A 25,677-nucleotide genomic window follows, 5' to 3' on the forward strand; every position below is an offset into this window, starting at 1 on the left:
CAGCTTGTTTTATCGTATTCCTTGTACCTTAAAAAGATTATCCTTAAATTTCTTCCTGTTGTAATCTTTCTTTTCAACCAAGGCCCGACTCAGATGCTCCCTTCTCTATGAAGCTTCCCTTGATAATGTCCAGCAAGAAGTGAGGCTTTCCCCTTCTAACTAAGGCAGCTTTGACCCAGTCCACTTTTGTACACTCTCAGAATGGGTCATAGTCTAAGTTCTGTAAAGTTTGTGAGGGATGTGTATGTCCTATACCATGAATGAATGAACCATTTATTAAAGGCTTACTATATGCCATGCACCGTACAGACTGCTGGGAATAGGGAAACTGAGGCAGCTCCTGCTCTCTTAGAACTCCCATTGATTGGGAGATAGGACATAAGAGAAAGGTCAGCTGTAAGGCAGATGAAAAGACCTTGGAATCCTAAGGGTGCTGCAGTGAGGCGGATGGCAAGGTCCAGTAAGACAAGGATTACGCCCTTTTTCATCTTGGTATCCTTAATACATCAACAGGTGCTAATTTATTGTAGTAGATGCATTTGAGCATATAGAACTCCCTGTTCAGGCCTCCGTGATCCTACATGTAGGCCTTCCCTTGAAGAGGAACAGTCAGACAAGGAAGTCCATCTCTGGGAGAGATGGCTATGTTAGAGCAATTGCAAGGATAAGGGAACCCTTTCCAGCATGTCTGCTTGTAATTTCTAGTAATTTCTGCCCCCTCCCAGCCCCCTTAAATCATTGCATCCAATTCCTTCCCTCTAGCATTATCCAGCAGCCAAGGAGAATTCTTACTCAATGGAGACTTTGTCGTAACAATGTCCAAAAAGGAAATCAAAATCGGGAATGCCGTCATTGAGTATAGCGGCTCAGACAATGCCGTTGAAAGAATCAATTCAACAGATCGGATTGAGCAAGAGATTTTGCTTCAGGTAAATCTTTGGAGCCCAGTTCAGCCTCTTTTTCTCTTCCTAGCAAAGATGGTCTACAGAAATGATTTTGTGTGTGTGTGTCCACACTTCAGGTCCTCTCAGTGGGCAATTTGTATAATCCTGATGTGCGCTACACGTTCAATATTCCAATTGAAGACAGTCCTCAGCACTTCTACTGGAACAGCTATGGACCCTGGCAGGCGTGCAGTAGACTCTGCCAAGGTATCTTTTTGGAGGTTGGGTTTTGCTTTGTTTTCTGAAATGACTTCTTTCTTGCAATCTGTGGAGTTCTCTGTCCACATCCTGGGCTCAAATCTCCTTTTTCCATGTCTTCTTGATCATTTGAATCTGTGGCCATACCTATTGAATAGTTGAGAATACCTCCTCTTTCTCTGGCCCTGATAAATTTGCACATAGAGATGAGTCTGTAAATAATCATCTTTGCTGCATAACCTAAGTTTGTTTGCTTTTCCCCCAGGGCCAGTTTTTGAAGTTAGATTATCTGAAGTCCTTTTGCCCTTTCTCCTTAGTAGATAATATAATGGATAACTTTCCTGGAATGATAGCTCAGTTTTGGGGGTTTCTTTTGTTTTTTTCCCTTTTTCAGGGGAACGGAAGAGAAAACCTATCTGCACCAGAGAATCTGATCAGCTCACAGTTTCAGATCAACGGTGTGATCGGATTCCTCAGCCTGAGCCAGTCACAGAACCTTGTGGCACTGAGTGTGAATTAAGGTAAGGCTGTGGGTTTCCCTGTGGACCATCTGCTGAGTTAATGTCATCGTGGTTTTCGTGTTTTCCTTTACTCTCAAATCCTTCCTTGTCTTATCAAAAAAAAGAGCATCCGCCAACTTTAGGTCATTTTGGAGCTGATTATCGAAGCCTATCATGTCCATTTTATGGAGATTTCCTGCTTCCCCTTTGCCTATCGGATCAGCAGCTCCAACCCAGTCTGCCAAGCATTTATTAGTGCTAGCAGTGGAGATACCGAGGCTAAACAAAAGAGAATTCCAGCCTGCCAGTAGCTTCATTACCTTGTTCAGTAACTGTCAAATCACAGAATCGGTCCTTAGAGCTGGAGGGGACTTCTGCAACCATTCGAAAAGGGGGTGAAAAGCTCTGTGAAAAGAGGCGAACACAAAATTCCATTCAGTCAGGGAGTGGGTAGAACACTTGCCTGGAGTCAGGAAGTCGAGTTCAAATTCTGCTCTAGCCTCCTCCTAGCAATGGAACCCTGGGCAAGTCACTTAACAATTTTTAATCTTAATTTTCTCCATGTTTAACGGAGATGATAGTAAGACCTACCTCAGAGTGTGGTTCTGAGAATCAAACGATAAAGCATTTTGCAAAACATAATGTGCCATGTGTGGATTTGCTGTTGCTGCCGTTTCTTCTTCTTCCTTCATCATCATGATCATAGTTATTATATTGATAATAATGGCATAGTAAATAAGCAATTTGCATTAGAGCCAGAAAGACCTGGATTCACTTCCTATCTCTGACCCACATATTGGTTATATGACTTTGGCCTAGTCACTTAACTTCTTAGTGTCCCAGGCAACTTTCTTCCTCTCTCTTATCCTGATACCCACCTCTAAATCAGTCTCTGATGGCTAGATAAGAGTCTCATGAAACAAGCGAGAATGGTCAACTTTCAGGGAGTAAAAGTCAAACAACAAAACTAATTAAATGTTTACTATGTACCAGGCAAAGAAGGTGCAGAACTTCACTGAAAGGGGGAGTTTTCCTATCCTATCATATTGGTCCCTGTGCCGAAAAATTACAGGTCTAAGCCCTAGAAGCCAATATTGTTATTATTGTCAGTAGTGGTAGTAAGCATTCATTTTGAATTTTTAAGCCATCAAACCGATGTGATGACCAGTCAATTTTAAATGGTGATTTAGAAGGCTAGTTCCACATGCAAACATTCAAAACATTCAAAAAAATGTATGTTCCTTGAGGACAGGGACTGTTTCATTCTTATCTCTCCCAGAGGAGCTCCTTAATAAATCCTTCTTGATTTTAATTAGCTTAATTTTGGATTATTTATATATTGGAATGATCAAGCACATCTCCATATTCACTAATCATTTCAATCAGGAAAACCAAGCCAAACGGCAGCCATTTATTCATTCTGGGCTGCGCACCATCATTGGAGCGTTTGTATTCTCTGCATCCTCAGTGATGAGGACTGGCTGGTTTACTGCTTTCTGTGCATTTGCCTTTTATCCCTTTGGGGAGGGAAACAGCAGGAGCCCTTCCTTGAGTTCCTCTCTACAATCTCAATTCTTACTTCCCCATCTCTCTACTGGCTGCATGGGAAACCTCAGGAATCAAATATAGCTGGGAAATAGCAACTCCCAGAGGCAAAGCCCATGGAATGTTGAACATTCCCATTGTAGCTCTGTAGAGCTCCAAGATAAAAAAAGAGAAACAAAACAAAAAACACAAGTCTTAAGTTTGTACAAAAGGCTTAGAGTGGTATTATGAGAATACATGCTTCTTTCAGAGCTTGCTTTAATATCTAGAGTGGGAGTACCAATTTTAGGGCTTTGATGATGTTGGAGTTTGGGTCTCTACCCTTTTCATTTTGTCTCCATTATTGACTGGAGCCATCATTTAGCATTTCTTTTTTTTTTTTTTGGAGGGGGGAAGGCAAGGCAGTTGGGGTTAAGTGACTTGCCAAAGGTCACACAACTAGTAAATGTATTAAGTGTCTGAGTGAGGCTGGATTTGAACCCTGGTCCTCCTGACTCCAGGGTCGCTGCTCTATTCACTTCACCACCCAGCAGCCCCCATCATTTAGCTTTGACAGTGTCAGCCAATGTCCTGTTTTGTTCTTTTTCATTTGTTAGCCTTGAATAATTTTCCATCATCCCAGGGAAATTCACAAAGGTCTAAAAAAAAAAAAAGACATGGAAAAGTAGCCCAGACTTTATCACTTTTCCCTCTCTGAACTAGTTTTCTTATCTATTAAATAAGCATAATAAAAGTACAACCTCACAAGGTAATTGGGATATAAAGCACTTTTGAAACTTTAAGGCTCTTGGGTGGCCAGACTTTTGAATTAATCAGTGAAGCCAAGGTAGATTAGGCTATATATCTTTTAATTCATATTCCTAGAGGGCCATCTAGGGCTTGTCCATGTTTACAGAGCTAGTCAGAGAGAGGTCTGGAAACCAGATCTTTGTGACTCTAAGTTCAGCCGCAGGTGCAGAAAATCATCTTTACCCATGTGTAGATCAGGAACCTATGTGAAACTTTTGATCACCTGAGGTATTGACTGGTTAAGGAACCTTCCCATAAATCTCAAATCCCACTGCAGATTCAAGGCAAGTCACTTAAAATCTCTGGCCTAATATTCTCATCTGTATAAGGAAGATAATAATAATAGTTTTGCTTATAGTTCTGCTTAATTGTTTTTGTGGTAAGAGGTACTAGTAGGAGCTGACTACAAGTAGAGATCAGTAGGGAGCGAGCTTGAAAGTGGCTCATGAAAGCTGATTGTTAAATTTTCAACAAATGCTACAAATCAGGGCTTGATGTGTTGTTAATTGTCTAGATTCAAGAAAGTGAGGTATAAAATGTTTATGATGCCAATTAAACTTGAAAGTGTATCATGGGAACTTTTCTTACCCCTTGGGGAGCTGGTTGTTAAACATTTACCAGCATACCCCTGGAGAGGATTATGATAAGGACAAAAAAAAAAGGAAAATTTTGCCACAGCCTCCAGAGGACCTAGTTACAACTCTAGCAGTGGTTGAAATTTCTTTTATATGATCTGGCTTTAGAAGCACCATTCTGAACAGCGAGGAGAAGGGATTCACATCTAACTCCAGTTTTGCTTCTGGCAGTTGGCTGGAAACCCAGGCTTCTGCTCTCCATTAAGGTCTGCATCTCTGAGAGCAAGGCTGGATCGTGACAACTCCTCAGCCTGACTAAAGCACACAGCACAATGGCGGCATCACGGCTCAGCCCATGGCAGAGTAGAAGTGGGTGAAAAAAATCTCAGGAATGAAGACTCAAAAGGAAACTCCCACATTCGCACAGTTCCCTAACAGGATGACAAATGTCCTTGAGGAATGTAAAGGGCCACACAAATGCACATTATTTCACTGATTCCCAGGTATTCCCCAGTGTTGCCGTGAGTGACTTATCTTTGCTACTGGACAGCAACAGACTCAGCTTCTGTTGGGCTTCCTCTCATATTAATATTCATTGTAAAAAATCCCAAAGAAGCATCTCTGAGCCTAGAAAATGTTGTCTTTTCTTTTTTTCATTTCAAGTTGGGATCTGTGTTATTTCCTTTTTCTTTCTTTTTTTTTTCAAAGCTGGAACACTTCACAGACTTACTTGTCATCCTTTCATGGGGCCATGTTAATTGTCTCTGTGTTGTTCCAATTTTAGCACAGATGATGTGGAAGCAAGTGCTCTATGTGATTTTCATTGTGATTGATGATAAATCCTGGTGCCACAGCAGTAGCTAGGAAGGGATTTTTCAGTTAAGCAGCTTGCTGCTATTAATTGGGATGCAAAGAATAGGTAATGATATACTTATGACCTAAAGCATCCCTATCTCCATCTGATGCACAAAAAAGTTCATCACCTTCCATAATTTCCAGATTCTTGTACATCAAGGAAAGGACTTTCCCTGAAACTGTAAATGAATAATGTTTGTGTGGAAAAGGCAGCATGGTGTAGCAAATTGAGGGGATTGCCTTAAAGTTAGAAAGCTCTGGATTCAAATCCTGCCTTTGATCTATCCTGTCTTTTGACATGTGACTGATCATTACTTGTCAGGACCCACAGACAGTTTTCTTAAGAAGATAATTTATTTAACGAGTAGCTAATCTGCATCAGTGGTAGGGGATTCCATACCATCATCAGTTCCTTAAATCAATGAAATCAGAAGGCTGGCCAAAATTTTTTTCTTGTAACATCTGTTTTTAGGGTCTGGCTATTCTTCAAAATGGCAAATGATAATTCATATTTGAGAGTACTTTAATATTTGTAATACTCTTTCCTGGAAAACTTTCAATTTGGTTCAACAAATATTAACTAAGTCCTATAGTGGATAGAGTCAGGAAGACCTGAGTTCAAATCCCACCTCAGACACTCATTAGCTGTCCAACCTGGGGCAAGTCACTTAACCTCTGTCTGCCTTAATCCACTGGAAAAGGAAAGGGCAAACCACTCTAGTATCTTTGCCAAAAAAGCCCCATGGACAGTATGGTCCAGGGGCTCATGAAGAATTGAATATGGCTGAACAACAAAATTGGTGTATGGAGAAGTTCAGAACCTTGGACTCAGGAGGACCTCTGTTCTAGACCTCCCTCTGGAACTATGGGAAAATTACTTCATTTGTCAATGCTATAGATTCTTGTAGAGGCAACCACACTGGCATACCCAGGATGGCTGCTAGCACAGGTTCTTATATCTGCTTTACCAGGAAAGCTAGCTGTTTAAGGAGTCAACAATCTTTTTAAATTACATTCACTAGTTCAGGGAGAAAGTCAGCACTCTGAACTTCAGAGAAAATACAAGCAGAGAAATAAAGACCAACAGCAGGGCTCTGACTGCCTGAATCAACTATACAGTTTACATATATCCCTGGATCTAGAAAGCCTTTACAATTGAGCAGTCAGGAAGCTCTGAACATATGGCCATTCAGAATCTTGACTAAGGAATCATAAGAACCTTCTCAGAAGCAAGCCCCCAAAGCAAAATACCAACTCAGAGTATATATACACTACTCAGAGTATATATATACTTCTCAGAGCCAGAAGGCATCACAACCCTTATGACTCAGTGCCTAATTAGAAATTCAAAAAAGGTGTGAAAGCCTTCCTACAAGCAAGCCTCCCCTCAGCAAGCTTACCTTAATGGACTCCATGTGAGGCCTGTTAATGGGCAGGGAAGATCTTATATCCCATTAACATCACAACTCTGTAAGACCTTAACTTTCAGATGGGTTTCTGATCTGCATGGGGTAGAAGTGGATTTTTGTACCTGGGGCTGGACTTGGCATCAAGAAGACCTGAGTTCAAAAGTGTCTCAGACACTTTCTAGCTCTGTGAACCTGGACATGTCACTTATCTGTTTTTGCCTCAGTTTCCTCATCTGTAAAATGGAGGCAATGATAGCCCATACCTTATAGGGTTATTCTGAGGGTTAAATTAAATAATGTATGTAAAGTACTTCCCAAACCTTAATTATATATAATATATAATGTAATATTTTATATATTATATATTAACTTGCTATCATTATCATTGTAAAATTATTATTTTTATTTCATCATACAAACAAAATCACAATTCTAGACCCCCCAAAAAAAGACACAGGATCACAAAATGAGAGCTGGAAGTGATTTTTCAAAGCTGTTTAATTCTACCCCCTCATCTTTTTTTTTGCTTTTTGGAGGGCAATTGGGGTTAAGTGACTTGCCCAAGGTCACACGGTTAGTAAGTGTTAAGTGTCTGAGGCTGGATTTGAACTCAGGTCCTCCTGATTTCAGGGCCAGTGCTCTACTCAATGCACCACCTAGCCACCCCCTCATCTTACAGATGAGGAAAGTGAGACTCATAGAACACCCAGAGCTTAGCATAGTGCTAGTACTTAGCAAGTATTTAATAATGTTTATTGACTGCCTATTTATTATTAAGTAACTTTTCCAGGGTCACATAGCTAGTAAGTATGAGGCAGGATTTGAATTCAGCTATTCTTGTCACCAAGTCCAGAACTCTGTCCATTATACCACATTCCCTTTTACTTAATGGTGCCTATCCTTGAGCTTTGGCTAATCCTTGAGGCATCAATTACTCACACATGTGGTATTCTGTGGTTTTTAAAAGCCATTCCCACAATAACCCTGGCTGGCCAATAGTACAGTTCCCTTTACCGTGACCACCCTTTTACAGACAGAGATACCATAGTTAATCTCAGCATCATCACACTATCTATGTGCATCTCCTGACTTCACGTCCTACACACTTGATATGATACCACGCTCTTTTCCGTTGAAAATTAGTTCCTTTGACGAGGCAAAGGATAATAATGGTTGCAGCATTCTCTCAAAACCATGGGCCCAGTTAGTATAGCATTTTGGCAACCTGGGGACCCGATGCTTGGCTCGCTCAACTCAGGATGGAAAACAGCGTTTCCTCAAGGGGATGATGACGGAAGGCCAAGAGAAGGTAGCCAGGAATCAAAGAGTGGATGAAAGTCCCAGATGCCCCTGTTGAGTTTGTTCATATAATTACCTTACTTCCTCAGGGAAACAAAGTCCACCCTGCTTAAGCTGTGCCAGGATGAGATAAAGCATTGTTCTATGACCTTTCGTTGAAAGTGTTCCTTATTGGAACAACTCCCTCCCCAAAAGATGCTGTTCCTGTTAACAGAAAGTCACTATAACCTGCTTCACTTGCCCCTCAACATACTCTGACCTAGTGGGATGTTTCTGTGGGAGACCAACAGAGGTTTATGCCACATGTTCCCTTAAGACATGAGCAGGCAGGGCACCGTTTAACAAGGAGGGGGGGGGGAGTGTTGAAGAGCAAGGGCTTCCGGAGAATTGGTTGTAACACTGGGACCCTTGGCGCTAATATCTCTCTGCTGGCTCTGCCAAGGGAAGGCAATGAGGATGGTGAAAGGCCTTGAGTTCAATTTCTTTATGTGGGGATAAGTTGAATAAACAGGAGCTGTTTTGCCTGAAGAAGACTCAGAGGAAACAAGTATTTGTAGAATTGTCATGGGAAAGAGAAATCCACTTGGTTCATCTTGATCCTTGAGGGCAGAAATAGGAGCAATGGGTAGAGGTCCCAAAAAGACAAATTTAGGTATGATATTAGGAAAAAATTCCTAACCATTAGGGTTGTCTAGAGCAGGAAGGGCCTTCCTCAGGAGGTACTGGCTTTCCATTCGTTGGAGGTCCTCAAGAGAAGACTAGAGGGTTACTGCTTGTAAAGTAGCTGTAGAAGGAGTTTTTCTCTTGGTTGTAAATTGGAGTATGTGACCACTGAAGTCCTTCCATCTTTGAAATTCTGTGATTCAGTCATCATCCCACCCTTTCGATATGAGAGTCACCCAAAGTTTGGTTCTTGGCCTTCCCTTTTATCTTGTCTTTGTCTTTCTTCCTCCTTTTCCTTTCCCCCTCTCCTGTCTTCTCCTCTCCTCTTCCTTCTCCTTTCTCTCAGTTCTCACTCTCTTTATGAGGGACTGTCTGGACCTGTGATGTCATCAGTGTAAGAAATCACCAATGTGGAAACTCCCTCCACCATTCACATTAGCAACTCATTTATAACTTGTCTTAGATTTCAAATTCCCAGAGAGTATATGGGAGTTAAGTGATCACAAAGTTAGCATGTGTTAGATAGAGTCAGGTCTTAAGGCTCGTGATTCCAGTCTCCAAGGCTGGCCCTCTGTCCACTGTGCCAGACTGATTCTCATCCCTCAGTTAAGGATCTATGAGTAGTCATGTTCCATAGCTATTACAAATACCAACCATGTCTATCTTAGAAGCGAGATCAGGTCCAGAAAGAGGAAATATATTATTCAGGGTCACTCGGCAAGTATGAACCGGGGCCAGGACTGACTTTTCCTCTGACTTTTCTCTCCGCTCCCTTTCTGGGACACCATTATGGTACTCCCAAGAATCTCTCCCTTGGAAAGTAGGAGCCTGTCGTAGTAGTGAAAGGACCATTTACTATGGTGTTACAGATGAACATGACAAGCTGTCACCCAGAAATGGCTAGTTTCACTATCACAGCTCTGACAGCTCCCCACACTGTCATTAGATGTTAGATACCTGGAGACGTTTGACAGCTCCTGGTGTCTGAGCGGGGAATGGCAGGAGAAACTTAGATGGCCAGAAGAAGGGGCTGGACCTTTGTCCTCCACTCCATAGAATGTACCTCTTCAGTTCCTAATGGAAATTAGAGGGAAAATAATGCTTCACTGTACAAAAATTTGCTTTCCTCATGACCTTTTCGGGAATGCAGCTCTTGTGTAAAGTGAGGCAACTGGTGCCAACTACTTTAAATTCATTGTTATTTGGAATCTGCCAGCATCAGATGGCCTGTGACCTGGGTCATCGAATTTAAAGTAGTTGGCATTCCCCAGCCAGCTGGATTGTGCTTTGCCATTAAAATTGCTTGTTTAGTACCAATGATGTGTCTTTTGGACCAGAGAGTCCTTAGCTTGGAAGTCTCCAAGCAGAACTAGCAGCTACAAATGGGTAGGAAAGGGGGCTGTGAGGCCAGCATCTCCTCCCCTCATCTTCTCTTCCTGATGGGAGTAGGGGAATAACAGGGTACTCTGACTAGGCCAGAGAAGGCCCCTCCTCTATGGAAGGACTTGTTTTCCCTTGATTGTATCCTTCCTGGGACAGATGGAGACGGGGTCATCCTAGGATGTAGCAGTCTAGGACCCCTTCTGAGCCCTGGTCAGTTAGAGGAGAAGGAAGTGGTGGGAGTACAGAGGCAGGGGTGGTTGTGGGCACGTGGCTACCACCAAGTCCAGGAAAATGTCCCTCATTCAGACAAGGCTTCCTTCTCCTCAGTTCAACAAGTATTTTGCAGCTTCCCACTTCTGTCTGTCAGCCTGTAGTAGCTAGGAAATTTAAGACCTGGCCCCTGCCCTCAAGAACTCCTTAAAGTCACTAACAATCTAGTTGTTTAATTCAAGTGTGTGTCTTGGTTTCTGCCTTGAAGTTTACAATCTTTCCTCCTCCCTCTCCTCCCCTCTTCCTCTCCTTCTCCTTCTCTTTCCTTCCTACAGCATTTTAAGGTTTACAAAACTCTTTACATACATGAGGCCTTTTGACCCTTAACCACAGCTCTGGGCAATTCTATTTCTGTAGGTTAATATTACTATTCTACAGGTAGTGAAACAGGCTCAGAAGTGAAATGACTTGCCCATGGTAACGCAGTCAGTAGGTATCAGGAGCGGGACTAGAAACTGAATCAGCCTTTGCTGATTCCCAAGCCCAGAGTTTTCAGTAACCAGCGACCAGATCCCAGCCCTGGTTCTTGGAATGAACACCCAGGTTCATCAGGCTAAGAGCTGGAAGAGAGCTCTGGGGAAACTGAGGCTTCATCTCTCTAAGATGAAGTCCCTTGCTTGTTAAATGCTTTACTTGATTGTAAATAAAAGAAAGAATGAATCATTTGAATCCTTTCAGTTAGATTTTTATGGTTCCTTGAATTTGCCATTAACTAGATTTGACTGTATCTGGACAAATACCAGGGACAGTAATCACATTACAGTCAGGCTTTACAGGTGGAAACACTTCATCTTGTTTGAGCCCCCCCACCACAACCCTGTGCAGTAGCTGGTACCAATGCCATAGTGGATGGACTGCCAAATTTGACCTGGAGTCAGAAAGAGCTGAGTTCAGATCCCAGCTTAGACCTTACAGCTGTGGGACCCTGGGCAAGTCTGCGCTCAGCCTTGATTTCCTCAACCGTAAAGTGAGCATAATAATAATACTTGCTTCTGAGGGTCGTTATGAGGATCCAATGAGATAAATGATGCGTGTAAAGTGCTTGGCAAACATTAATGTGTTGCCTGCTCTTATAGCTAAGGAAACTTAAATGACCTGCCTGAAGGTGTTGGTAGAACCAGACGGTGCTTGGAGATCCGTTACCCAAAGTAGCAGAAATGAAAAGTGATATAGCCAGAACCGTTGACCCCCATGTCAAATATGCTTTCCACTGAGCCACACAGCCTTGCTAGGCTCCAAAGGAGATCAACTGGCGACCGCCCGCCATGTTCATGTACTTTGGTAGCTGTGAAAAATCCAAAGGAGATGGTGGTTTGGAATTGGATTTTGGCAGCACTGATGCAATAGTCTGTCCATTTTTTGCATGCCACAAATGTCAGTTTTTCCTGCAAATGATCCTCACCATCAAGAAAAGAGTCACTTGTTTCTCCTGCCCTGTTCTTTCCTGGGTAGATGGCACATTGCAGGCAAGAGCGAATGTAGCGCCCAGTGTGGATTGGGTTACCGCACCCTAGACATCTACTGTGCCAAGTACAACAGGCCTGAAGGGAAGACGGAGAAAGTAGATGACAGCTTCTGCAGCAGCCACCCCAAACCAAGCAATCGCGAAAAATGCTCTGGAGAATGTAACACGGGAGGCTGGCGGTATACAGACTGGACAGAAGTAAGTCAGTTCTAATCATGGGGATATATACCTTTATTAAAAAAAAAATCATTCCTCTACTTTTTTCTATTCCTGGCTTCACGTTTCTTTTTTTTTTTAAGTTTTTTTTTTTAATTGAGAGAGAGAAAGAGAGAGAGAGAAGGAGGGGGGCATGTGTTAGAGCTAAGTAGAGCTGGCTCTCAAGAGCTGATTGTTAAATTTTCATGATGAGGATTTATACTTTGGAAATCCAGCAAATGCTATAGAATTAGATCTTAATTTATTGTTTTATTGGTTGTCTAGACTTAAGAAAATGATGGAGAAAATGTTCATGTGGATTAAGCCTAAAAGCATATCCTATGCTGTGGAGAGTCAGTTGTTAAATACTTATTTACCCGCACACCGCTGTGTGTATGTATGTGGAATAAGTATTTCTAATACCAGCTTCCCCCACCAGAATCCTCCCTTGTAACAAATAAAAGCAATGAAACAAAAACAGTTGACCATGTCTGATAGTATATGTGACATTTCACACCTGTAGCACATCTCCTCTTTCAAGAGAAGGGAGTATGTTTCATTACCAGCCCTCTGGAATGTCGTAGGACCATAGATTTTAGAATTGGAAGGGTCCTTCGAGAGCATCCATTCCAGTGGCCTCATTTCTCATAGATGTGGAAACTGAAGGCCAGAGAGAAAGGTGGATCAATCAATCAACAACTTGATCAATATCTTGCTGGCAGACACTGGATTCGAACTCAGGTCCTTTGATTCCAAATCCATTGTTCTTTGCTCTGCATCCCACTGCCAAGATAGGTCATAACATGGACCTTAATTCTAATGTCTGCTAGTTTTATCTTATTATATAGACTATTCTTTTCATTTAATATTTCTTGCTTTGTAGCCCTTCACAATTTAGTTGTGATATTTTTTTCCTGGTGACCTAATTCTAGTGTTGAAATCATTTTGAATGTGGCAAATAGACTGACCCAGTGCTCAGACTTTTGGGACAAGGGACAGGTCAAAGACCCATTTGTTGCCAGCATTTTAGGGACTATAATCAACTATTTCTATAGTAGGAAGAGAGATCAGACCTGTAAGAAACATCCAAGTGAGAAAACTCCCTCCACCAAAGTAAGTTAGCCTCTTCTCTATAACGTTGAGACTGCCTGGTCAAGTGAGTTGTCCAGGGTCACACAGTCAGTATGTATCAGGTGGAATTCTGGTCAAAATCTCCCCAAGTTTGAATTTGGCTATATCTACTTGACCAGGCTACTTTTCATATTTATCATTTATTTCTATTTTTATTCTTTACAAAGAAACCGTTTCTCAGTAAAGGTTGGTCAAAAGCTCCAACTTCCTGGAGAACTGAATTAGGGAGAAAGGCCTTCATTCTCTATTTCTGTTTTCTTCAAGTGCTCCAAGAGCTGTGATGGTGGAACCCAGAGAAGAAGAGCGATCTGTGTGAGCCCTCACAATGATGTCTTGGATGATAGCAAATGCAGACACCAGGAGAAGCTTACCATCCAGAGATGTAATGAATTCCTTTGTCCACAGTGGAAATCGGGAGACTGGTCAGAGGTAGGACCGTGGATAAATAAATGGATGAATGAATGAAGGATTCAGTGAATAATTTTTTTAAATAGCATTTATTGTATGCCATGGATCCTAGGAATACAAGTACAAAAGTGAGACTATCCCTGTTCAAAGGATTTACATTAGAATACGAGGGGATAACACATATAGAGAGGGAACTGGGGACCAGGGAGGGGTGTCTGGATTTGGTAAGTCAATGAGAGAATGAGTAGAGCCATTGAAGTATAGACTGACATACCCTTTCCAGGAGTAATGGAAGTTTTTATTTGATTAGGCTACAGAGGTTAGGGTGATGGATTGTGAATTTTGGCAGACAAAAAGAAGGCTGGGGTATAAAGTGAAGCATGTCTGGGACCTGCTAGATACAGTGGGCCACATGAGGGGCTCACAAATCAAAACCATATGAATCCCAAGGAGAGAGTTCTGGAGCTGAAAGCGTTAAGTTTCCTGGGGTACAGTCTCTCATCTGGAGGGTACATCAGAATCAAGGTGGCCAAAGTCATCCGAAACATCGCAGGCTGTTGCCAGTCATCCTGACTTTTGTGCAAAGGGAGTCGGATGACTCTGGAAGGAAGAGTAAGGCTGATGATTTGCCCAACTCTGCCTCACTTAAATCCAATTCATATGCAAGTCAAGACATCATTCATTCACGATGTCATTGGTCTTCTTCAAAATGAAGGATGAACAATCATGTCAGAAGAGGAGATTATGGCCTGCATGGAAAGTGAAGCACAGTTGGGGCCAATGAGGGAGATGCACTGAGTACTCCAAATTGTCCTTTCTCTGATTGATAGCATGATGTCTTCCCCATCACAATACTCCTTTGTCTTTTTGCCCTTCCTCACCTGAGCAACTACCAGATGCAGGTAGACATTCTTAACCTTGGGTCTCCAAACTTATTTTGATAAAATGTATAATTAGTTTCCATTATAATCTGAAGCATCTTATTTTATTTCATACATTTAAAAGTCTTCTGAGAAAGGGTCCATCAGTGTCATCTTTGATGTCCATCAGATGGTCAAAGGAGACCATAGTGGGGAAAAAACGTCAAGAACCTCCTATCATCACATGATAGAGTCATATATTTAGAGCTTGAAGGGATATTAGAAACCACTGAGTCCAACCCCCTCATTTTACTGGTGAGGAAACTGAGGCACAGAGCAATTAGTGTAAGTACAGATAGGGAAATGTGTACTTGATATAAGGAATAACTTCACAACAACTCAACTTTCCAAGAGTCAAAAGGGATGCTTTGAGTCATGGTGGGTTCCTCCTCACGGGAGGTCTTCAAAACCACGACTTGCCAGATACTTGTTGGAATGATGATTCTTGTACAAAGACATGGTGGCCTGGACGGCCCTTGAGGTCCCTTCCTCTCTGTGCTTCTGTGTTTTTAAACCACTAAATTAGAATCACCTAATCTTCTTTCTGGTAGATATACCACATAAAGGCAAGAATTTACTGGATAAAAATTTAAATACATAGCTTTCACTCCTAAATGGTAGTTATTCTGTAAGTACAAATTTCATTATGGGATCTTTGAAGACAGGACTGTTAGTCATTTTGGCTTTGTATTTCCCAGTGCCTAGCACAGTGACCTACGTATAAATAGATGCTTAATAAATGGTTGTTGGTTTGGATTGAATTGGCTATGGACCGATTATCCATTCACTGGGCATTACAGTAGTTTAATTAAAACAAACAAGCTATACTTTATGTACTATATAATTTTGTTTTTTAAGTGCACTCCAACACTGGGCAGGCTGTGTGGGGAGGGACACTTGGACTTAGGAAGGGATCAAGTCTCCCTACCCCCAAAGCCTTGGCGAGGAATAACCTCGCTTCTCATACAGTCCTGTTCTCTGTTTCTCTCTTACAGTGCTTGGTCACTTGTGGAAAGGGGCATAAGCACCGCCAGGTCTGGTGTCAGTTTGGCGAGGAGAGGTTGAACGATCGACTCTGTGACCTTGCCACCAAGCCCGACTCGGTGCAGACCTGTCAGCAGCAGGAATGTGCATCCTGGCAAGTAGGGCCGTGGGGACAGGTATTTTAAATGACAAGGTTCTCGACTATGTTCTTTTCTCTCTAGACAGAAGCTGAGAAGGGACGTGCTATTGGAGGGGATTAAGCATGTCCCCAGCATGCCATGCATGGACTGGAACTGGTCAGCAGTCAGGCAGACCTAATTTAATTGGCAAAATCATTTTGCCCTTGTTCTCTCTGCTGCTGTTTCTTTTGTGGTCCTTGCTGCACACGTCCATCCTGGGGCTTGTAAAGCCAGCCAGAGCCCATAAGCAGTCAGCCGGATTAATGCTAGAGGTCATTCTTGGCTGAGGCTTTCTTAGAGTATGTGTGTTACAAATATAATATGGCATGTCGCTATGAGAAGCAGCTCAGGGTGGTGGGGAAGAAGACTGGTCTTAGAGTCAGGGAGACTTCCTGCCTCTGTCACATCTGAGATGGGTGACCCTGGGCAAGTCACTTACTTTCTAAGTGCCCCAGGCAACTCTCTTAGAAATGTATTTGCACTAGGTGGAAAGAATTTCCATGCCTGTAACTCCCTTACCACTAGGAAAATTGCAGATATGCAACAAAACCCACTAAAGATAAACAGTGAGAAGCAAATAGTGACCTACAGTGACTGGAAGACCTTAGCAGATCTGGATTCAAGGGTTATCTCTGACATGTGCTGGCCGTGTCACCTGGGACAAATTACAGAAACTCTCTGTGCTCCCAGAAATCCTGGGAGACCTTAAGTTATAAACACGCTGCCAGTCGGGATCAATGGGGGGATTTCCCAAAGCAGAATTTCCACCAAATGATGATGTTTAAAAACTGGGCCCCCCAAAATCATCTGCTATACTTGGAACAGTTTCAGAGAGGCTTTGTACAGGGGCTCGGTAGAGAGCCTCATGGAGGAGCTAGGGGAGAACATACCCCAAGGATTGCCCAGAAGAAAACTCTGGGCAGGCTTGGCAATCTGCAGGTGTCCTTACTGAGGAGAGCCATTGACACATCTAAGTTCCAGTCATATGACTATGAGTCAGAATTCTGCCAGTACAGACAGGACTACAGTGGGGATCATTTGTGTATAAACTCACAGAGATTATGAGCCTTAAAAACCCAACTGTGTGTGCTGAAGCCCTAATCATCAGTTAAAAAAAAGAATTAATTTAATCTTATCATAATAGGTGCTTAATAAATGGTTGCTGGTTAGAATTGAATTGGAAATAGGCCAATTATCCATTCACTAGTCATTGCAGTGGCTTAATTATAATAAATAAGCTACACTTTGTATACTATATAATTTTTTTTTTAAGTGCACTCCAAGACTGGGCAGGCTGTATGGGAACGGGGACGTTTGGACTTGAGAAAGTGATCAATTCTCTTCCCACACTCCCACCCACAGTATGAATTGTTATATTCTAAAGCACTGGGGTCAAATTCAAATATAAAGAGATCCCTGTGCCTGCATATATACTTAGAAAACTGCAGATTCTTATTATCTAAGTTGTATTTTTATTTATTTTGTTAAACATCTCCCAGTTACATTTTATTCTGATTGGGACATCATTTAGTGTTTCCCTGAGTTTGACATCTCTGGCTAAAGGACCTTGAGAGATGATTTAGATCATCTGGCTGTTTCCAGGCAAGCAATAGTTCTTTACTTGAATATCACCTTCATCCAGCCATTGGAGCTGCCACAGATTAAGTAGCAATAAGTGTTTTCAGTGGGAATCAGTCAATCAACATGTATTGATTAAGGGCCTTTTGTGTGCCTGGCTCTGTGCCATAAGACCTGGGTGTGTAAACACCAAGAATGAAATAATCTTTAACCACAAGAAGCATACCTTTCAATGTGAGAAACAAATGTACATAAAAATACTTGCAGCATGAATATAAATTTAACAAAGACAAATATCTGTAGACTTATTAAATACAGTATAGATTGGAAGGGAGGAATGGGCAGGATCAGGAAAGGCTCATGCAGAAGGTGATACTTAAACAGCATCTTAAAGAGAGGATGTGGCGAGACAGAGGAAAGAAGGGCAGAAATGCTTCTTGGGAAATCCCTTAAAGAATACATCTTCTCTCCCACCTCCCCTTACCCAATACCATCACAACCATCTATCCCTAAGATCACAGAACTAGAACTGGAGGATCTAACTCAACCCCCCTCATCCTTCGCTAGATTGGTTCTAGGAACCATTTTCCCAAATACATCCCCCTTTTATGTATATTCTATATTAGAAAAAGCCTGGAACGCCTGAGCAAGATTGAGTAGAAAAGGAGAGCCATTGGACAATTTCCCAGTGCTTCCTCTGTCCACATGTAAGGCATTTGGGGAGTAGGGTTGAAGGACAGAGCACTACACAATGTTGTCATATTTTTTGAATGTGTGAATGTGTGTCCATCACAAGGAGATTTCTTTTATGTCCTATCTTTACTAGAATAATTCTGCCTCAACTCACAGCCATAGAGTTCATTATTCTACGTGGTTGAGTTTACAACAATCCACAGAATCACCGTAGCTCCTTAGCCCCCTTGAATTGCAGGGTCCTTACCACTTTGTTTTGTGAAGAAGGTTGGGGAAAGAACCTTAGCTGAGGTCTCTGTGCCCTTGGTTTTTTTTTTTTTTCTCCAGTGCAGTGTGTCTTGTGGCCAAGGCTACCAGATGCGAGCCGTCAAATGTGTCCTTGGAGCTTATTTGTCTGTGGTGGATGACAATGAGTGCAATGCGGCAACCCGACCAACAGATACCCTGGTAAGAAGGCATTCCAGTGAGGCTTCTCCGTCTCTCATGGGGCTCCTTCATTGGCGTTGGCATTTGGACACTGGGCCACCCAATCCCAGTCCTCACCCTCCCCTACATTTGCTCAGGCGGAGTCTGTGGACAGCTCCGCACATCTGGATGGCTGGCTCAGTCGCTTGAAGATTGGGACCAGGAACTGAGACCAAATGAAATATTAATTTGTTTCAGGTTCTACTATTTTGATGTTGCAGTTTTATTCTTTTTTTTTTTAAAGCAATCGGGGTTAAGTAACTTGCTCAAGGTTACACGGCCAGTTATTTCTGGGTGTGGTGCTAAGTGTCTCAGCCCGGATTCGATCCCCAGATCATCCCGACACTGGAGCCGGTGATCTTACTCGCTGTGCTACCTGGCCGCCCCTGCAGTTTTATTCTGGTTGAGTTAGCATTATGAGAGTCAGCATGACATAATGTCTAGGGCAGCAGTGTTGGAACTCAAACAGAAACACTGGCACCAGTAAACCACAGGCTGCATATTGACTTAGAAGATCACATATTAGCATTATCTGTGTTCCATTGTATTTTCATTTGCATCATTAAATATTTCCCAATTATATTTTTATCTGATTCAAGTGGCCAAAGTTTGATATCTCTGGTAGAGGGTGGTACATTTGGAGATAAGAAGACATATGGTCCGGGGCGGCCAGGTGGCTCAGCAAGTAAGAGCACAGGCTCCAATGTCGGGATGACCTGGGGATCAAATCTGGGCTCAGATACTTAGCACCACACCCAGAAATAACTGGCCGTGTAACCTTGAGCAAGTTACTTTAAAAAAAAATTAAAAAAAAAAAAGAAGACATATAGTCCAATCTTGCCTGAAACACTTAATAGTTAAGGTTCCCAAACTAAGTTTCTGAATTTCACTGGGCTTCAGGCAACTTACCCAAGACTTGCCTACAGAGTCATCTAGAAACGGTATTCTGTATAGAGGAAATCCTCACTCTGGGCCTTCTAAACACGAATTCGTAAAGTGTGTGTGTGTGTGTGTGTGTGTGTGTGTGTGTGTGTATTTTTAGATTTGTCACACTAGTTAGCTTTTTTTAGTAAAAAAGAAATAAAGGAGAAAAGCACATTCATTCCATGGTAAGTTACATGATGTAGTATATATCAGCACGTTTTCCGGATAAATGAAATGGGGAAAAATAATTCCACAAATTAGAGTCTTCTGTACATTTCTGTTATTAAAGGTATGTTAACTTATTCCCCAAATGCAAGTATTGGGATACCTCAGTAAACTTAGTTTGGGTCCCTCATCTGAAATGTAAGTCCATGAAGAAATTCAGATGAATTCATTCTTGATAGCCATCTATGACCACAGACTACTTAACTTAAAACAAATGATTACCACGGCCAATAGAAGCATGAACAAAATTCTAATTAATTTTTTGTTATGGACATCAGCTGTTGGGGCTTTGGCCTAACATGAAACTATCTCATGGGCATACTATTACCCAGTGCATCAAGCTTCCTTTTTTTCTTTATTAAAACTTTAAACATACCAAATCTTACTAATTCCAAATAACATAAAAATGGAAACTTTTTTTTTTTTAAACTTGATTTGGATTCAGTTCAGGGTTGGCAAATGAGCATGGTTTCTTCCAACAGGAAGTTCCCATTTTGTCTTTGGTCTTTCCTTGGTATAGGCTCTTTATATGCTCAACTCTTTTATATGTTATTGATAGTGATATTGCCTGTTCTGATGTTGAGCACAGGAATGCATGAAGTGAATGGATAAATGAAAACATTTATTAACTGTGCTAAATGCCGGAAATGTAAAAAGAAGACAGTTCCTGCCCTCAAGAAGCTTACCTTTTAATCATATAACACAGCTCGAGTTCAAAGAGCTGGTGAGGGTATACATATGGAAGCATGACATAGCCAGGCTTGAAAGTGTCATGGTTGAGCCTGGGAATGGGCAGAGATCAGAGAAAAGCTCACATGTTAGAATCCAGGTACCCAGAGACAGCCCATTATAACAATAATAGCTAACACTCATCTAGAATTTCAAAGTTGATAAATGTTTTGCATGTATCATTTCATCTGAACCCCACAATGACCCTGTGAGATAGGTGTTATTCTTATCTGTGTTTTCCACATGAGAAGACAGAGTCCAGGAGGACTTAGGTGACTAAGTTAGGCTCACACTGCTATTAAATATCAAGGCAGGGTTCTAAGTCAAATCTTCGTGACTGCACATACAACACGCTACCCATCATTCCACCTAATATCTCTCACAATTTATCTTTGTGCTTTATCTCAGCAGTTAGATTTTAGACTTTATATAGACAATTTTACTTTAGTACATGGAAACATCCTCATTCAGGAGCATGCTGGGTAGTGTACCAGATAAGACATCCAGAAGGAGCCCCCATCCTCCACATTGGATTTTGCTCATACCCCTTGCCTCTCTCTTTAACTCACCACTCTGGAGCATACTTTAGTGTATAATGATTTTCTGACTACAAGTCAGTCTGTAAGAAAATGATTATAGAGAAAAAACAATTTGGGGGCGGCTAGGTGGTGCAGTGAATAGAGCACCGGCCCTGGAGTCAGGAGGACCTGGGTTCAAATCCGACCTCAGACACTTAACACAAAACTAGCCATGTGTACTTGGGCAAGTCACTTAACCTCAATTGCCCTGTCCTCCCCCCTCCAAAAAAAAAGGAAAAAAAAAAAGCAATTAGAGACTGAAATTTGGTAGATGGTTTTAAACACCTCAATAAGATGAAGCAAATTCCATTCCAATTCAATTTTTGAAATCATGATGTATATAGAATTTTCTGACCATAAGGAGGAGGTGGCAGAAGAGCACTGACTTTGGGATCAGATGATGTGAGTTCAAATCCAGCCTCTGGCATGCGTTACCTGTATGACCTGTATGACAAATCTTTTAACCTTTCTGTATCTCACTTTCCCCATCTATAAAATAAGTTTAACTAGAGAGGTCGTAAGGGCTCTTTTAGCTAAATCTGTGGTCTTATGAATTTGAAGTATGCTATCTATACTTATTGAATCCAAAAGTTCTTGACCACGGACTTAATAAAGTGACCATGTCTAACATCACTTAGGATTCCCTCCCCACCCTCAACCAAAAGGAAGAATGCATATTTCATTCATCCTCTGTTCTCTCGGTATAAGATGAGTCATTTCTATGAACATCTGGATGTCTTTTCCTCTTACTTTCTGTTACATAATTGTAGTCATTGTGTATGCTGTTCTTTCTTCATTCTGCATCACTTCATATGTCTTCCTGTGATTCTCTGAATTTATTCTACTTTCAACATCTTTGCCCATGTGGTCCCCTCTGTCTGGAATAGGTCCCTGTGAATATCTACTTGGAGAAGTCCAACCCATGTTATAAGTATCAGATCAAAATCTGCTTTCTTAGTTTTGGGTTTTTTTGGGGGGAGGTTCTTTTTTTTTGCCTTTTGGAGGACAATTGGGGTTAAGGAACTTGCCCAAGGTTACACGACTAGTTTTTTTTTGTGTGGGTGTTAAGTGTCTGAGGCTGGAACCGAACTTGGGTCCTCCTGACTCCAGGGCCGGTGCTTTACTCACTGTGCCACCTGGCCGCTCTTAGTTTCTTTTTTTTTTTTTTTAAGAGCTTCCTTTATTCTCTCTGAGTTCTCCTTTCCTTATAAGGGGATTTCTTCCTGTCTTCAACCCTAGTCAGTTTGGATATTTCTTGTGGTACTTCTCTTCTGACTTATATTTAAGTGATTTGTGTATCTGTCTTGATACCACCTCCCCTAAAGGGGCAGGAACTGGGTCTTATATCTTCATATCACAATACCCAGTGTGTTGTGTTGCACATCCTGGGTACTTAAAAATGCTGAATTGAATTAACTTATTATATGAAGAGGATGCCTCACAGTATTTTATGCTTTGGAAGAGGCATCTATTCCCTCCATTTAAAAAAAATTTACATTTGGCTCACCAAAGTTATTCTTTGACATCATCCGAAAGAAAGCAAGGCACTTGAGCAGCATAGCAGATTCATGCTTTATTACAGGTCCTCATTTTTGGAGTGTATGGATAGTATTTGGCCTCCAGAATGAACACCTTGTCATGAATAGCAATTTCATCCACTCATTGTAGCATGTAAAAATGGAGTATCTGTGGGATAATCTCAGTCTTAGACTAAAATGGTTATGGGAAAGTATTAACATGTTCCTGTTTAGTGGCTGGGGGAATTACCATCTGATTTCTCATTAACCAACAGAGTAATGGAATTTTAGATCCAGAAGAAAACTTAGACATAGGAACCCTTTCATTTCTTCAAAAGGAAAACTAAGAACCAGTGAAGCAACATTGGCTTACCTAGATTTTGACATTGATATGAATAAAGTATCTCATCCTATTCCAGTACAAAATACAGAGAGAGGTGAGCTAGATGATAGTACAGTTAAGTTGAACTGGGACTGGTTGAATGACTTTAACCAAAGAATAGTCATTCATTAATGATATTGCCAGGGAGGGACTCTCTAGTGGAATGTCCCAGGCATTTGAGCCTATGCTATTTAACATTCTTATCAGTTACTTGGATAAAGATTTAAATGGAATTCTTATCAAATTCAAAGATGATACAAAGCTGGAAAGACTAGCTATCATAATGAGTGAAAGAGTCATGGTTCAAAAATGTCTCCAAAGGTTAGAAGTTTGGACCAGTTCAATATGATGAAATTTAGTGAGGATAAATGTAAAAAAGTCTCAGACTTGGGTTCAAAAAGTTGAACTCACAAATTCAATGCAACATGAGAATGGTTTTATAGCATTTAACTGGAAAAAATTATGGAGGTTTAAGTGGATTGTAGACTAATCAAGGTACCTACAGTATGATATGACATCCCCCAAAGGTAAGGCGACCTTATGCTGGATTATGAGATGCCTGGCATTTAGGAATAAAGAGGTCTCCCTTGGCATTCTGCCATGACCATCTATGACTAGATTATTGTGCTCAAGTGTGGGAGCCCCATTTCAGGAACACTAATCCAGAGCTGGCCTAGGATCTTGAGTCCCTGAAGGAGCTAGGGATGATGAGCCCGCAGAAGAGATGTCCAGAGCCCTAGTGGCATGAGGGCAGCCTTCCAATATTTGATGGGCTGTCAATGGGAACAGAATTTGCCTTATTCCACTTGGCTCAAGAGGACAGAAATAGGAACAATAGAGCAGAAGAGGCAGATTGAGACTCAAGACTCAGGAAAAACTGTCTGACAATTGGAGATGTCCACAAGTGGTATGGGCTGCCTTAGAATGTCATCGGGTGGATTTCCCCTTATTAGAAGGAGAGATTTAGAGATTAAAAAATATAAAGATTTAAAGAAATCAGGTAGGGATTCTCATTCAGGAAGGGCCAGTGTGGCCACAAAGGCATGTCTCAATTCTGAAATCCTGGATGTGTGTGAAGGGCCTGAAGTCACACAAGTCGTTAGTGGAAGACTTGAGACTTTCCAAGATTCCTTTTCTCCACACGTTTCTGTCATATAGCCACCCAAACCTAACATTTGCTCATTTCTTGGACAGGACTGTGAATTAGTGCCTTGCCAACCTCCGCCAGCTGCGCCAGAAGCAAGAAGAAGCGCTAACATTCAAAGAACCCAATGGAGATTTGGATCTTGGACTCCAGTAAGGAATTGAATGAATGAAAAAGTTGGGGGCAGGGTAGAGAGGAAGTGTAAAGAGTCCTGGGTGGGGCTTTTTTTCAGATGTGATTTTTAAAACTGGGCCACTGCCCAGTGAGAGAGTTTCCATAACACATCTTTGTATCTGTCAACCCCAGTGCTCGGCAACATGTGGAAAAGGAACCCGGATGAGATATGTCAGCTGTAGGGATGATGAGGGCTCAGTGGCAGATGAGGAAGCCTGTTCTACCCTCCCTAGGCCATCAGCAAAGGAAGTGTGTGCTGTGACCCCCTGTGGGCAGTGGAAGGCCTTGGATTGGAGCCCTGTAAGCAAGGGAATGATTCATTTGGGCTGGGGTGATTGGGCTTGGGTAGAGGTGGTGGTGGCACCAAAATGCTAGCGGGCCCTGTTCCATTTAACAATAGCTGGATTATAATAGTTGCATTTATTTTGTGATTTCCCTTCCACTTCCATCATGCTGTTGTGTACATTCAGGACCTTTCTTCCATCTTCACCAAAATGCACATTTTTTTCTTCTATGTATGACCATATGACGGCCGTGTTTCCTTTCTGAATGTCCATCACAGTGCTCCGTGTCCTGTGGACAAGGTAGGGCAACTCGGCAGGTGGTATGTGTCAACTACAGCAACCAGGTAGTTGATCAGAGTGAGTGCGACGTGGATTATATCCCAGAAACAGAGCAGGACTGTTCCATGTCACCCTGCCCACGCCAGGACCATGCTCGGGACATACCCCAACACCCCTTCCAAAACAAGGACTATCGCCCTAGAAGCGCCAACCCCAGCCGCACCCATGTGCTTGGTGGCAATCAGTGGAGAACCGGACCCTGGGGTGCAGTAAGTATTCCAAAGGCATTTCTCTGCTTCATTGGCCCAGTTCTAGTGAGAGGAGTCTGGGGAAAACTGACTTGAGGCATCATTAGAGTATTGCTCTGGTCTCCATGCCATCCTGCTGGTGCATTTTGATTTGATTTAGACAAACTATAAAAGCAGAATTGTGGGAGCTGATGCCTGGCCACGTGATAGGGTTTACATGCACCTATTAAGTTGCAATGACTTTAGGGACATCACTCCTGTGGAGTATCGAGCTTTCTGCCGTAAGATGAGTGTTATGGTCTGATGGTCCACAGGGGGGATATTGGGACTGTGATTATGATAGATCCTCCAAGAGGTGGACAGCTCTGATCTGTGGGGAAATTAAGCAGAGAGGGAAATTTTTCCAGGACAGTTTGAAATGAAAGCAATTTTCTTCCTTGCTATCTTCAAGATGAATGCACTCTCAAAATGACATAGCTGACTATGGTTAGAGGAAGATTATTACCCCGGATTAGGAGGTAAATGCTAGTGAAGCCAATGTGATTGGCATGATGAACAGGTAAATTAGCAAGAATCTTGAAAACCAGCAAAGGGAAATGGGCCTTAGGGAATTCATTCGTTCATTCTCTCTCTCTCTCTCTCTCTCTCTCTCTCTCTCACCCCCCCTCCTCTTCTCTACCTCCCTCCTCCTCTCCTCTATTCTCAACCACTCACCTCCTCTCCTCCCCCCCCCCCTCCCATTTCT

The 25,677-nt window shown here is 42.0% G+C and overlaps 1 protein-coding gene and 1 non-coding gene across 4 annotated transcripts in view; one reads left to right on the top strand and one right to left on the bottom strand.

The window, feature by feature from the left end:
* The window catches only part of ADAMTS9 (ADAM metallopeptidase with thrombospondin type 1 motif 9), a 194,803-nt gene that overhangs the window by 77,571 nt on the left and 91,555 nt on the right, over positions 1-25,677 (top strand). For all 3 annotated transcript variants that reach the window (XM_069084173.1, XM_069084174.1, XM_069084175.1), the window contains 10 exons: positions 763-929; positions 1,022-1,151; positions 1,537-1,663; positions 11,883-12,093; positions 13,486-13,650; positions 15,545-15,709; positions 18,311-18,430; positions 23,998-24,099; positions 24,254-24,421; positions 24,684-24,953. In XM_069084173.1, coding sequence (XP_068940274.1) covers positions 763-929; positions 1,022-1,151; positions 1,537-1,663; positions 11,883-12,093; positions 13,486-13,650; positions 15,545-15,709; positions 18,311-18,430; positions 23,998-24,099; positions 24,254-24,421; positions 24,684-24,953 — 1,625 coding nt within the window. The remainder of the gene's footprint in view (positions 1-762; positions 930-1,021; positions 1,152-1,536; positions 1,664-11,882; positions 12,094-13,485; positions 13,651-15,544; positions 15,710-18,310; positions 18,431-23,997; positions 24,100-24,253; positions 24,422-24,683; positions 24,954-25,677) is intronic.
* On the bottom strand, positions 5,254-5,355 carry LOC138158542 (U6 spliceosomal RNA). The gene has a single exon (XR_011167669.1). It is a non-coding gene; the product is annotated as a U6 spliceosomal RNA (small nuclear RNA).

This window comes from Petaurus breviceps, unplaced genomic scaffold (assembly GCF_028583685.1).
Source record: "Petaurus breviceps papuanus isolate PSGF00001 unplaced genomic scaffold, PetGlider_PUasm1.0 174, whole genome shotgun sequence".
Taxonomy (NCBI): Eukaryota; Metazoa; Chordata; class Mammalia; order Diprotodontia; family Petauridae; genus Petaurus; species Petaurus breviceps.